Source organism: Orbicella faveolata, unplaced genomic scaffold (genome assembly GCF_042242905.1).
Source record: "Orbicella faveolata isolate gen_17 unplaced genomic scaffold, um_ofav_v1 contig_1, whole genome shotgun sequence".
In the NCBI taxonomy this organism is placed as follows: domain Eukaryota; kingdom Metazoa; phylum Cnidaria; class Anthozoa; order Scleractinia; family Merulinidae; genus Orbicella; species Orbicella faveolata.
Window position 1 is genome coordinate 11,989,071 of NW_028301536.1, and position 13,241 is coordinate 12,002,311.

At 38.0% G+C, this 13,241-nt stretch overlaps 1 protein-coding gene across 3 annotated transcripts; it reads left to right on the forward strand.

Moving 5' to 3' along the window:
• The first annotated feature begins 622 nt into the window (after positions 1-622).
• On the forward strand, positions 623-13,031 carry LOC110039775 (major facilitator superfamily domain-containing protein 12-like). Of its 3 annotated transcripts, none has more exons than XM_089289359.1 (11): positions 623-872; positions 4,477-5,007; positions 5,226-5,334; positions 5,674-5,769; positions 6,592-7,221; positions 7,331-7,423; positions 7,871-7,963; positions 8,405-8,578; positions 10,547-10,644; positions 11,125-11,258; positions 12,252-13,031. In XM_089289359.1, the coding sequence occupies exons 2-11, from the start codon at positions 4,508-4,510 to the stop codon at positions 12,365-12,367; spliced, it is 2,043 nt and encodes a 680-aa protein (XP_089145485.1). In that variant the 5' UTR covers positions 623-872; positions 4,477-4,507; the 3' UTR covers positions 12,368-13,031. The 3 variants fall into 3 exon arrangements, with proteins under 3 accessions (XP_089145485.1, XP_089145489.1, XP_089145487.1); XM_089289363.1 differs by having other exon boundaries at positions 6,595-7,221; XM_089289361.1 differs by lacking the exon at positions 623-872 and adding an exon at positions 4,054-4,205.
• Positions 13,032-13,241: the final 210 nt, after the last annotated feature.

Genomic DNA, 13,241 nt, shown 5'->3' on the forward strand with positions numbered 1-13,241 from the left:
TGAGTATAACCTACGCGTTCATAATGTATTATTTAGATTTGATAGCTCCCACGCGCACAAGTATTCCAGTAGGCTCCTCCCCAAAACGTGTTTACAAGTTTATTACACCACAGTTATGCTCCGAACAGAAGAATGAAAAATGCGACCACAGAGTTGATTAAATAGTGTCAAATTATGTCCAAGGTAGATTAAGGCCAGCATTCATTCATATGTAATCCTATGTTTGGAAGTGTGGAATCGTAAACCGTATATTGTCGTAAACTTTGCTCGGAAGGACCACATGTACAAGCATTTCAAGGACCAGACGTTTTCACGTGTTTAGATATTACCAACACAATGCGTAAACAGGAAAAATATTTCAACAGAAGGGGGTCAGAGTAAATGGTCACGTTGTCGCTCATTATAATATCTAGGAATATAAGTGATAAAAAACGACCGCTTTTTGCTCACATAATCTGGTGAAGAAATCAATGAAAGTTTGTTATTGGAAATAACGGGTGAAAACTTTTGCCTGAGGTTCGGATTCACATAAGCTTTTGAATTCTTCGCCAAACTTCTGAAAAATTTCGAGGAAACGTGCCGTCTTTGTTTCCTTTTTTAACTCTGTTGTGGTTCCCTGATGATGTTCTTCCGGTGTTTTGTGATAAAGATTTTCTTTTGTTATAGATCGTCATGGCAATCAAAGAAATGTGTCGTTGATAGAATCAGTCATGCGTATGGATGCTCTCTGAACCCCTATAAATTAAAATGTTGCAGGTATATTTTTTTACTCGGTGCTAGAGATCGGAACTGTTGCTCTTGAGAGCCATTGTCAATTGATAGCCTCTTTCTACTGGAAAGATATTCACGAATTTCAAGAAATAAGAAGTTCGGTAAGTAAAACTGGTGCTGGTTGTGTGTTGTTTAGTGAGTGGAGCCCTCAGTCATGAGTAAACAACAAAACAGTTAGACTCAAGTGATGATAAAAGACACAAACATTATTGATACTTGAGCTACTAAATGCAGAATTGCTTGAAAAGAGTTGCTTATTACTAAGGAAAAAGGGATGATTCATCACATCGTAAAGGAGCTTCTGTATCAAGCCCTCTTGGAAAACGTTCTTGTCAGCCTATTATATCGCGTTCTTGACACTATTTTGATTCTTGATCTTGGCTGACCTTAATTTGGCCCACAGACTGTTATTTTATTTCAGGCCGAAATTTGTCGTGAAGTCGCAACATAATTTCAGCCCCTCTAACCGGGCTGAAATTTCAGCCCACTCCGAAATTCGCCATGTAATCACTCCCTTAATGTTGACGAAGAAGTTCCTTCTACGAATCTATAAATGACAAAATCATAGCGTCATTACAAACAATGATGTCTCTCAAGTGTAACAATTGAAGGTGACAAACAAACCAGATTAAGATCTAGTATGCGCTACAGACGTCACAGTTTGAATGCACAAGTTTAATCATACTGGGCGTAAACACGAGAGAAACAAAAGTGAATAAGGGTTACCATTTTCACAAAATTCTAATGTTTTTTTCTTAATTTTTCTTTAATTAGTGTAACCAATTAGTGTGTAAAACGCTTGAACGACTGACACTTAAATAAAGTTTGCTGCTACTACTACTACTATCATGGGTGTATGATGTGTGTGTGTGATTCAACTGAAAAATAAACGAGTCAAAATATTTAAGTACAAAATATAACGACACAAAAAACTGACAACGGAGCAAAATAAACTTACAAAACTGTGGCGACTCGAATTCTAGAATTTGTATTTCAGGGCTCACACAACAGTGAAGCAGCTAAGGAAAAAACGCGGTAGAAACCAGCAGATCGAACTTTCAGCGCTAACAAGCACTGGCCAAAAATGGAAACACAAAACTACGCATAATGAAGAACGCTTAAGTATTGCAGAGTGGGTTGCATAATTCCCAGGGGTCACGGAAATCGTGGCACCCAAAAGCAAAGAAAGTTCTAGTCGCTACAGCTATTGTTATTCCGGCCGAGGCTGACTATTATTATTTTTCTGCCGATTGTTGGCGGAAAATATTCTTATTACGGTGAATATTTTTAGATGATAACGTATGACATTTCTGTTTTGGAATGTATTTGGTGGTTCGATAATGTTAAAGTAATTTTGGAGCCAACCAGCAGGCATTGAAGACCATTGAAGCATACCTTTTTGCAGAATTATTATTAACGTCGAACATCCGATTAGTGCTGTTTTTGCTGCTTTTTGGATAGTTTTACGTTTAGGGAATGGAAAAGTTTTATGCTGTTTAGTTTAAAAAAATACATGTATAATTGTATTTTCAACACATAAAATTATATTCCTTTCAAAATCTTAGTCTTTGGTACATTCTAAAAATATTCTAAAATCTTCTTCAGTTTCTGTCTAGGCTGCGAGCAGGCTCACGTTGGAGCACAAGCGCGCGCGGCGTAGCCGCGAGCGCGAAATCGATCGGCGAAGCCGCGAGACGAGAAAGTGAGCCTGCTCTGATCTCTGGAAATTTCCACCCCGGAAACCGCAGAACAAATAAGCCAACTGATTTTCACCGGATGTGGGGTAAGCCCGCTCGCAGGCTAGTTTCTGTCCATCAGGCTCTCTTTTGCATTTGTTGTCTTAAGTGGTTATTTTTATATTTCTCTCAATTCGGTGGCCATTTTCTTTTGTTTAAATTTCAGAAAAATCTGTGACACAGTTCTTTTAATATCTTCATCTTGGGGTTTTAGGAGCGTTTTATATACAAGGGCTTTTGTTTGACCCAAAATGCAATAAAATCACCGCGGAAACTAAATGGCTACAAATTGCACGTCAGACCATGTCATCCTCCCACTGACGGAGAACTACAGTGGACATATATGTATATACGCACAGCGAAAAACCCGAAACTCCACCCTTGAGAAATGAGAAATGCCGAGCTTTTCTTCGATTTTGATTAAGTCTGACAGACTCTTACATAGGCTATTCCAAATTTATGTGGCAGGTCGCTGTTATAATTTAGAGTTTGTGCTCAATCAAAAATGACCCCTTTTAGACCTTTAATGCAATCGGTTAATATTGAGGACTCGCCGGCGCGAAGAAAAAGCCGGGGCTTTCTTTCCCAGATACCTCTCGTTCTCGCTCTCTCCTCTACTCGGCGTTCCCGTTTAATTTCACTCACCCCAGAAATTGAGAGCCTGGAACACGCTATTTTAATGCAAGAAAAATGCTTATCTGACTCATTCATTCTGCTTAACGACACAGACAGCAACTTGAAACAGGATTGTGAAGCTCCCTTATTGAGCGCGTTATTATTTTTCCTTACTGCAGCTCGCGTATGTTAGGTATCAGTTGAAAAAATAAAGAAATTTACTGACAGACTGTGAAACGATAGAAATCACTCAAAACTATGCTTAGTTGAGAACAACAATAATGACTGTAAAATATTTAGGCAACCGTGGACCGTGGACAATAGCGATCTAAGAATATAAAAGCAGAGACCGATACATAGTAAGATAATTTCGGCTGGCCAAACGTCCTTCAGGTAAAGTGGAAGTTTTACCTTGGAAAGGGTGTATTTGTAGTGATTACGGTATTTGCCTTGGTAATACCGGAAATACGTAAAACTGAAAGTGATCGACAGTGTAAATACACGATAAGGTAAAACAAGATAAGATATAAGACCAATGATCTCATTAAAGGGTAACCTAAGACAAAATATTGGGAAACAACGGGAACGAGTAACACAAGGACCTAAACCAGTACTTGACTTAAGAACTTGCTCGTGTTGTAGCACACAGTAACCAACTAAATAAACTGAATTCGAGCACAAAGTTGCCAATTTATTACAGACTTAAGGAAACTGTAGGAAGAACTCTAGACCAAATAGAGCAAGAGGATGTATTTAATTTGCTGTCCAGAAATACAGGATAATAATACCTGCGGGAACTAGGAGATTACTAAACCTACACAACAGGATTTAGCTAAGAGAAATGTGTGGGAGTGAAACAACTAACGCAAAACAAATAAGGTGCGCAAGGAAACCAAACAAATGCAGGAAAATAACCAAATAATATCTGCAACACTAATACAAATAGTTCATTTGAAAATTAGAAGTAAATTTGAACTCAAGTCACCTCTTGGTCACAAGTAGAAGCAGTAATCAGTAGGCTTCGAATGTGGCAAGTGCGGAGCTGAAAGTAACAGGGGAGAGCTAGAGATCTTCATTTCACCGGTAAAATATAGCTTCCTGGCCTCTTATTTCATAAGAATATCGACAATGTGAACAGCTAAGCGTGTTTGTGAACGTATTTTTGTTACATGTACAATGTTTGTGCTAGACAAACATATGTTCTTAGGGTCATAAAACGTGAAGACTTTTCTGACGGAATTGAGTATTTAATTTGGAGTGCGATGTGTCCCACTGTCATAAATCAGATTTAATATAATTAACTTTTCCCAGCTTCCTGTTGTATTAAATTTGAACACTGATGTTTTGCGTTTAGGAAAACCTGTCTAAGCTGGTGTCATTGGAATATGGCTACAATTGAAGCCACGCGGAAACGTACCCATATCATCCAGCAGTTCTCCTTCGGAGTGGGTCACGTGATAAATGATGTTACTCGCCTACTGATGATCTCATTCCGACTGGTGTTCCTGATGAAAGTTGTCCGCATGTCTGCGAGTAATACCGGCTGGATAATTCTTTTCAGTCGTGTCACCAATGCAGCAATATTCCGACCGATGGCTGGATATTTGTGCGACAAGGTTTCTATTCCAGTTCTGTCGCGTAAGCATGGAAAGAAAAAATCGTGGCACTTGATAGGAACTGTGCTGCAAGTTGTCAGTATGCCATTGCTTTTTAGCAACTGTTTGGTTTGCAGCAGTGAACCAAGTCAATGGGAACTTATCGCATACTATGGCACAATCAACACATTGGGCTGGATATCTATTATCTTAATTGAAACTGCACATCTATCACTCATTCCTTTCATAGCCAAGGATCAAAAAGAAGCAGTCAAACTGAATGGCTTGAGGTTTGAAAACTGTTTAATTTCTATTCAGTTACCTAATTTTGACGATAGTTTATATTACAGAATCGGGAAGTCTTATACAAGCTATTTACAATTGGAGTTTTTTTTATTCTGATTACTTTGTGCACTGTCGTTCAACGTTCTCGCTTCTTGTTTAACAAAAAGAGTAACTTGTTCTGCATTGTTCTCCTTGTACTAACTGGTAATTGATTGTTGTTTAGAGTAACCTTGGTGTTCTTAACTGGCACAGTCTCCTACCTTGTGGCGTTTGCAATTTTAGGACAAGATGATAAGGATCAACTTACAGCAGAAAGTGTAAAGGATTTCTCAGTAAGAATTTTAATTGTTGACTATAAATATATCAAATCCAGGAAAAGAACTCTCGATAAGAACTCATAAATTTGCATAATCAGCCTTTCAGTAATTCTTTCAAATTTTAGCTGGGCACAGTGAGTTTTTTATAACTGTCACAGTTGGTAAAAAAAACTTCTTCAAACAAAGGATCAAATAAGATTCCAAAGAGTTGAAATAACGAAAGGTCTAGGGAAACAATAATGCAGTTTACTTTACTCTACTGGAGTTCCTGGCCCATTTCCCTAAATTTAGTCGTGTTTTTATATTTATCATTCTTGTAAACTTGTAAAATATTGTTTTGTCTCGTTTCTCTAGATGATAACTCTAATCTTGACAGGAGCAGGCCTGCTGTTTGCTATAATCTTCCACGTTGGAACCAAGGAGCCTTCTAACAAGCTGGCCAAAACAAAGGTCAGTATCAACGTCCTTTCATGGACCAGTTTTGTGGTATAAAGTGCCCTGCATCAATCCTTCAAAAGTCCAGCATACCATTTGTATACTTTCCTCGTGCATTAACTACGCTTATTTTTTTCTCAAGCGTCTGCGCGAGCCGGAATCCTAAATCCTCGAATTTGATTGGCTAATCAAACGCACGTGACCGGTCCAGCTTTTTACGATACGGCCCATGGGCCGGATTTTTTTCCCGCTGCCTAAATTTCGCTCCCAAAAGTTAGCGCTAATCGTCAATCTTTTGCCTTTTTTACACATCCATCGACGATTAGTCAACGCAAGTTTATCTCTGTTTACTTTAAAATCTGTTCTTTAATACATCTTTCTTTGTCTACTATCTGAGTTACTCGCTCGTTGCCAAGATTTTTTACAAATCGTTAGTAGACGGCGCGCAAGTAGGAGTTGCGTAAACAAACCCATTTTTAATCTGTAAAAACAATTTACTGCAGGAAAATAAGAATAAACATTATCTGCCGGCTCAGGGTCGGTCCGTATAGTGAAAAACTGTGACCTCGGGCACAGTTTTTCACCATACGGACCTCCCAGCCGGCAAATAACATATATGTATTGTAAAAACACAGTAGAAAAGTAGTGGTAAAGTTGGCGTAGGAAACAAAACTTGAAAAACTGAAAGACCTCAAACCGTACTCTGTACCTCACTATGTATCTAAAACATAATTGTAATGACGTCTCATTATAAATTTAAAAAAATAATCTCTGTGTTTTTTTTGGAAAGGCTATTTTATATTAAGTGCTTTTGTTTCTAAAATGATATTTCTGTAGCAGAGAAATGATGACGAGGTGCTGTCCAGTGATAATCAAATGCCACCACATAAGCACGGAAGTATTATTCACAGATCCATGGGATTACAGGCCGATTATCAGAATCCCACGAACGAGCAATTAACTAACGGGTCCGAAGAAGTCACGATGTCTGAGGTGAAAACTGATAGTCCGGGAATGCTAGACCATTCCGAGACAAATGAAAATGCCAATGAGTTAACCAACAATGGCAGTGAACAAAGAGCAAGAAATGAGGAACATCTAAGAAACACGGCAAAGGAAGCCGCTGGTATTGATAATGAACATGACGCAAAAACTTCAGGAGGCGATTCTGAGGTTTTCGTTTTATCACTTACCAATTCTCTTGGTGTCGACAACAAAGGATTTGATTGCAATGATGAAGAATCGACATACTGTTCTCCGGATCAGGTGACTGTCGCAAAAGTGGACGAAGTGAATATGAATGACGTACTGTCGAAGTCATCAGAACAGAACCATGATATTGCAGTAACAGAAACCGTGACCAATAAGAAGCCGTTCGTCGATTCGTGTGATCCTGAATCTGCTCTTCCAGCAACACCAGGACCTAAGACAGTACGAGCCTGGTTAAAAGATCCTCATTTGTACAAGGCAATTCCACTTTTTCACTCTCAATTATATTAAGGTGTACGTGATTAAACTCAAATTAAGTCTCCAAGTTTTGCACAATTTGAATGAACCTATTCTCTTTTTCACACAGGTTGCCATTATCTTCGCGTGTACAAGGGCTGTGCAAGATATTTCTTACTCCTATTTGCCATTGTTTCTTACTGACAGTTTAGATTTCCAAAAGGTTAGTGTCGATTTTACCCAGTTATCACGCAAAGATTACGTATCACTAACAAAAACCTAACCACCCAACCAAGACCAAATAATAAACCAAATAAAAAACAACTAACCAAACAAACAAACAAACAAACAAAATAGCCAAAAAATACCCCCTCTCCCAAAGAAAACAACAACAACAACAACAACCAACTAACCAAGTAATCAACCAAATGCGAAAAATAAGCAATCAACGAACTAAACAACGGACTTATCGACCGACCGACCAAATCAACAAACAGAGCTATCAAAACCACCAAAACAAAAACACAAATTGCCGTCCGTCCCATCTGTCCCTGTCTTACCCACTCCCATTCCTCTCCCTCGTTCCCTCCATTAATCTCCGTGCCTCCCCTTTTCCAGCTTCCGTCTTTCTTGCCAATTTTAAAAAACGTATTTTGTGTTTGTTATTTAGGTAGCCATTGCTTATTTGCCACTTGTAGTGTTGATAAGTGCTACAGTTTCCGCTGGAACCTCAAAGAAACTTATCGGAAAAATTGGAGGCAAGGTAATATCCCAAGAAATCCCTCCGAAAAATAATAAATGTTTTATTTTAAGAGTCTAAATTTAAAGGGAAAGTAGTCCCTTCACGTATAAAGTAAGCTAGACTTTTTCGGATTCATAGCTCCATTTATTTCAGTGGGTAATTTGCTCATATCTATTTTTACTATCGATCATTACAAAAATTGTGTGTATGGAACTACGGATAGTGCAAAACTTCCAAGGGTATGTAACATAATGTAACCTTTGTATACAGTTCGCAGTATACTTGTAACTGATAATGAGATGGCCAGAAATAATTAAGAAGTGATTTAATGGTCTTAGGCAAATCCCAAAGTAATCAACGAATCTTATGCAAAGAAAAAGTCTATTAAGTGAACTAAAAAGTCTACTAAGTGAACTAATAATCTCAGTGAAGTGATAGACCGGCTTTACCTTCTAATTTCAGTGGTCTTTTATCTCGGCTGCTATACTTGCGTCGGGATCTTGTGCGTGGTTCTATTTTATTACCCAGTCCACCAGAGCGTTAACTTACCCGGCCGCTGCTTTTCTCGGGTTTGGATTCTCCGCCATGTTGGTGAATTCGTTTAGCTTCACTACGGAACTGATTGGAGACAACAAAGTAAGTTGAGAACTGTTTTCAGTCGTTCTCGTGAACAATTCTCTTTACTCTGGCTTAATTACTTAATTTAATAACAGAGATTCGTTATTAGTATTAGTTACGATCTGATTGATACCGATATAAGGTTGAGCCTCGGGCTCTAAACTTTCGCAATGAACTAGAGATGGCCACTTTAGAGACCTGGCCTTCAGTGAAATTTTGTATTTTCTTCATGTCGACCATGATGAAGTGACGAAGTATTTCAAGCAATAACCAAGACCTTCATTGTTTGGTTGTCCACTTGATGAAAAGTAAGACATTTCAAACTTCTACAAGTTTGTCGTATTTTGATTTATTTCAACATGATATTGTACAAGTAGAGCACTGACCGGCGTACCGAAAAAGAAGGAAAAGAAATACAGAATTGAAAAGGAAATTCTGGTTCAAATATCACGACGGCCGGTGTAAGCCGGGACGACGAAAAGCTGGTTCCGCGATACAACTGAACTGTATATCGTCCAAGACTGGTTTTATCAAGCTTCCATTCCCGTCCGGTCCCCTCCCCTCCTAAAATAATTTGCATGAATTAATGAATAGCGACTTAAGTTTTCTGTCCATTTTCCAGTACTTTACTTGCAAAGTGACTGGAACTTTTTCAATTGTTTTTTAATTGTCCAAAAGCTTCTGAACGCATTCTAACTATGGAATACTTCTCTTAACGTGGCTCCCTATAGTTTTACGATCGCACGCGCGCTGAGGACGAAAGCTCAAGTAACCTGCGCGCGCTCGAAGAAAAACGTCAGGTTTTTTGGATATTTTATGACGTCAACATGAGCACAAAAAGCAAAACTGACAGCGAATTTTCTTGTGTTTCCCTCGTTAAAATTCGGTAAAATTTGGCAGATTGGTAGTAAATATTTTACTTTAGTCGGAGCTCTTTTTTCAGAGAAATCTATAAGACCAGGGTTTTTGCAGCGGTAAGAGACAAATTTTAAAAAATCGAAAAAACTGCCTCTATAAACCCTACTTTTTTCGTGCTTAAAATTCGTATCTCGCTGGAATCGATGTGCTGTAAAAATGTTGGAAGATTTCACCGAAGGAAATTCAAGAAAATCACAAATAAAGCCATAAAAACAGTAAAAAACACATTTGTGAGGGCATTTATAATTCAAGGCTAAAGCCCAAGATTTTAACGGAGATGATAGCGAAACACTATTTAATCAATGGTTTTTACATGCAATAAGTTTGAGAAGACTGAGTGTGAAAGCGAATAGAAAAACAGCATTCAAAACATAACACTTGCGCGCGCAACGCCATACATAATTACCCTATGGAGCCACCTTACTGGCCCTATTCTGTTGGGATCAAACGTTTTGGTTGTTATTCAGTTTTTGCAACGTTAGTCTGAGAAAAGCGTTTTTGGTTGGTTTGGTTGATCAACTTTTCAACCAACTGAAGAGTTGCTTTAGTTTAAGTGTAATTTCCGTCCAATAGACACGACCTTTCCATTCATTTTCAGATGAAACCTTGATCAATATTCAACCGAAAAACCTGCTGGAAAGGAACAAAAATAGATAAAAAACATTAAAATAATATAACTGACGGTTAATCCCTACAGAACACGATGTAGCAACCATGAAGCGTTTTACGATCCCTAGGATAATCTCTCTCAAGTTATTTTTGGATAAGTTCTGGCTTCAAAAATTCCAGGAGGGTCTAGAAAAAGGCAATCCTGTTACAGGAGGTTTACTCACCTTTACTGCCCAAAAGGCTCTCTAACCCTTTATTTATGTTCAGTTGTTTTATTATGAGACACTTTAAAAGTGTTCAAATCAGTTGAAATAAACTGGCGTTGCAAACGTCCGGTTGTAATAGAGCATGACCTTAGCAAAGTATGGAATGCGGGAGCGATTTTTGATGTTGATATTTTTGTTGTTTATCGCTATCGTTTGTGTTAAATTTTCTCAAAGTACATCTTTTTCTTCGCAGACCAACTCTGGTTTTGTATTTTCCTTTTTGGGTATTTCATCAAGTCTGATTGGAGGAGCCTTGTACGGCATTATACAGAATTTGTTTCCTCAAAAAAGGTAAATATGTTGCTCTTTGGGGATCGGGAAACTCTGGGTCACTTATCGAAAAAAAAACTTTAAAAAAGATCCGCTACCCGTGCACTCTGTTCGGAATGTCCCTATCTATTCTTACTCGGCATAATTGTTTGCATGTAGTGTTTTAACGATGAGCAGTTACTTTTTAAATTGGAAATGCTGAACGCTTCACTGAATTTTGACATGCAAATTTTGAGCCTTATCGCGAAACAAACTAATTGCTCTGTTAGGTGCAAACATCTCTTCTTGAGTACATCTTGTGTTTAAAACACCATACGATCATTCTGTATATGTAATTTTATATTGATAATATTCACCTGACTTGTTAAATTCTTTTTATTGGTATCTTATCTTCTCAGGCTATAAAAACATCATCGTTTCATCACAAACTTAGATATGGTGACCAACATATCTGCAAATATCTTTGTGTATTATAAGATTTTTTTTTTTATTTTCTTTCAGTGCGTCTGATGACTGTGAAGAGTGTGGCAATTATGTCCGACACATATTTTCAATCGTACCAGGTTCTCTCGCTATCATCAGTTTGTTGATTGTTTTGTTGTTCCAACATTCTCACACAACTTGGAAGAAAAACGGTAAGTTTGCATTGACTACACGTGCGGATGACACATTGCAATTACCTTCCGAATAGTTAATCAGGACTAGTCTAACTGTTTTAATTTGGATCAAGTTACATCCTATCAAGAAAAGACCAACACTAGTAGTATTTAGCTGTAATTATATGAATTGTCAACGAGACTTGCCTTTCATTAAGATGTCGCAGATGTTTCGTGGCTTCTTCGTGAGGAGTCGCGGCCAGTGAAGTTTTAAGCTTTTTTTAGCTGTTTAGTCTATGATTCAGTTGGAAGCAAGTTACATAGAAATAATAAGCATCCGATGGATTTATCCAAGGACTCAGTGCGGTCAGCATCATTACATGTCACTTCGCAGAACAAACTCATTCGTCAGCGAGCATATAGTGGTAATTGTGGTGTTCAGTTTTTTCACAATGTTATTGTGTTCTCGTTTGGTTGCTTTTCAATTCTTAGCCCTTTTTTTCCCGAAGATGCAACACATACAATCAAGATTGTATTGACTATACGTGCGGATGGCTATTTGTCATACACATTGCAATTACTTCTCGAACAGTTAATCAGTCTAACTGTCTTAATTTGGATAATTTTATTGACCGTCAAGAAAAGACCAAGAACAGTGTTAAGCTGTAAAAATATGAATTGTCAAGGAGACTTATCTTTCGTTATGATGTCACAGGTGTCTCATGACTGCCGTAAGTCGTGGCTAGTGACGTTTTTAAGCTGATTTTAACTATTCAGTCGATGATTCAGTTGGAAGCAAGTTCAGTGTCTTCTTGACATCGCAACAGAACTCTCATCGAGCATGAGGTGGTTGGTCTGGGGCTCAGTTTTTTTCACAATATTATTTTGTCCTCGTTTAGTTTCTTTTATTAGGAAGATAACACATGTAGCGACAGATATGCATGTAAGAGAGTAACTGGGCGGCCGGCTCTCACCCCGTTGATAGGAACTGGTATTGTAAGCTGATGATTATACTTTGTGTTCACAATTCAGCTGCTTCAAAAGTTGATGTAGCCACACAAACTGATGCAATGGATGACAACATGAAGACTAAGATCATATCCACAGAACCCATTGTCAGTCCTGAACGCAGCCAACGAGACTGGTGAAAGTCACAAAGAAACCTTGGCGATTGCCATGCTGTTGGACATGTTTAGCGCTTTTTGATTTGGGAAATTAAAAGACACTGCTCACAAGTTGATTTAAATGTTCACAGGATGAACTGTCAGTGAGGGACTGACGAACATTCAGGGCTAGATTTCGTGATTAACGAAACTAGATGAAGGGTAGGAGTCTATCGTCCACCAATATCTAGAAAGACCTGTTCCCAAGGTAATCCCTTTCAAGTTATTTTTAGGCATGGTACCTAGGCCTGTTGCGGATCGGATAATGTTTCCACGTGCTTTAGGTAGATGTTTTCGTGGGGGAACTCCATTTCCAATTTTTTTTAAATAAAAGCGCAAGTGTGCATGGTTTAAAAAGGGCTTGATTGATTTTTATGCTTCTAGTTCTAGTATTAAAGACATTCGTCATTTTACAGTTTCTTAACTTGTGCTGTTTTAATTTTTAATATTTATAAGGTGATATGAATTTACCTTTTAGCTAATCTTACATACATTTTCGACTTATATTTACCAGCAGATTTTGAACACATTTTACTTAGGTTTTTTAATGAGATTTTCAATTATTGTGCATTTAAGATGGCCACAAGTTTATTAGTTGTATACCTATTAGGTGTTACCCTCTATAAATAAAGATTGATTGATTGATTGATTGATTGACTGATTGATGAAACTGCGTGTAAAGCCGCCTGGACTGTCCACCTGACTAAACTTCTCGTCACAGGATTGGCTATTTCCTTACTCTCCTGGGATTTCCAAAACCGGTATAGATCTTGAAAAAAGATCGACAGGGATCGACAAGAGCTTCACGAAGGTGATACCAAACTACACTTGTGATGAATAAATTATCAGTATCAGCGTG

What these genes read in the sequence shown, in the direction of transcription:
- LOC110039775 (XM_089289359.1), top strand. Translation starts at nt 4,508, where the DNA reads ATGGCTACAATTGAAGCCACGCGGAAACGTACCCATATCATCCAGCAG. An exon ending in ACAAGCTGGCCAAAACAAAG is followed by an intron (nt 5,770 to 6,591) that starts GTCAGTATCAAC and finishes ATATTTCTGTAG; the next exon opens with CAGAGAAATGATGACGAGGT. An exon ending in AAGATCCTCATTTGTACAAG is followed by an intron (nt 7,222 to 7,330) that starts GCAATTCCACTT and finishes TTTTTCACACAG; the next exon opens with GTTGCCATTATCTTCGCGTG.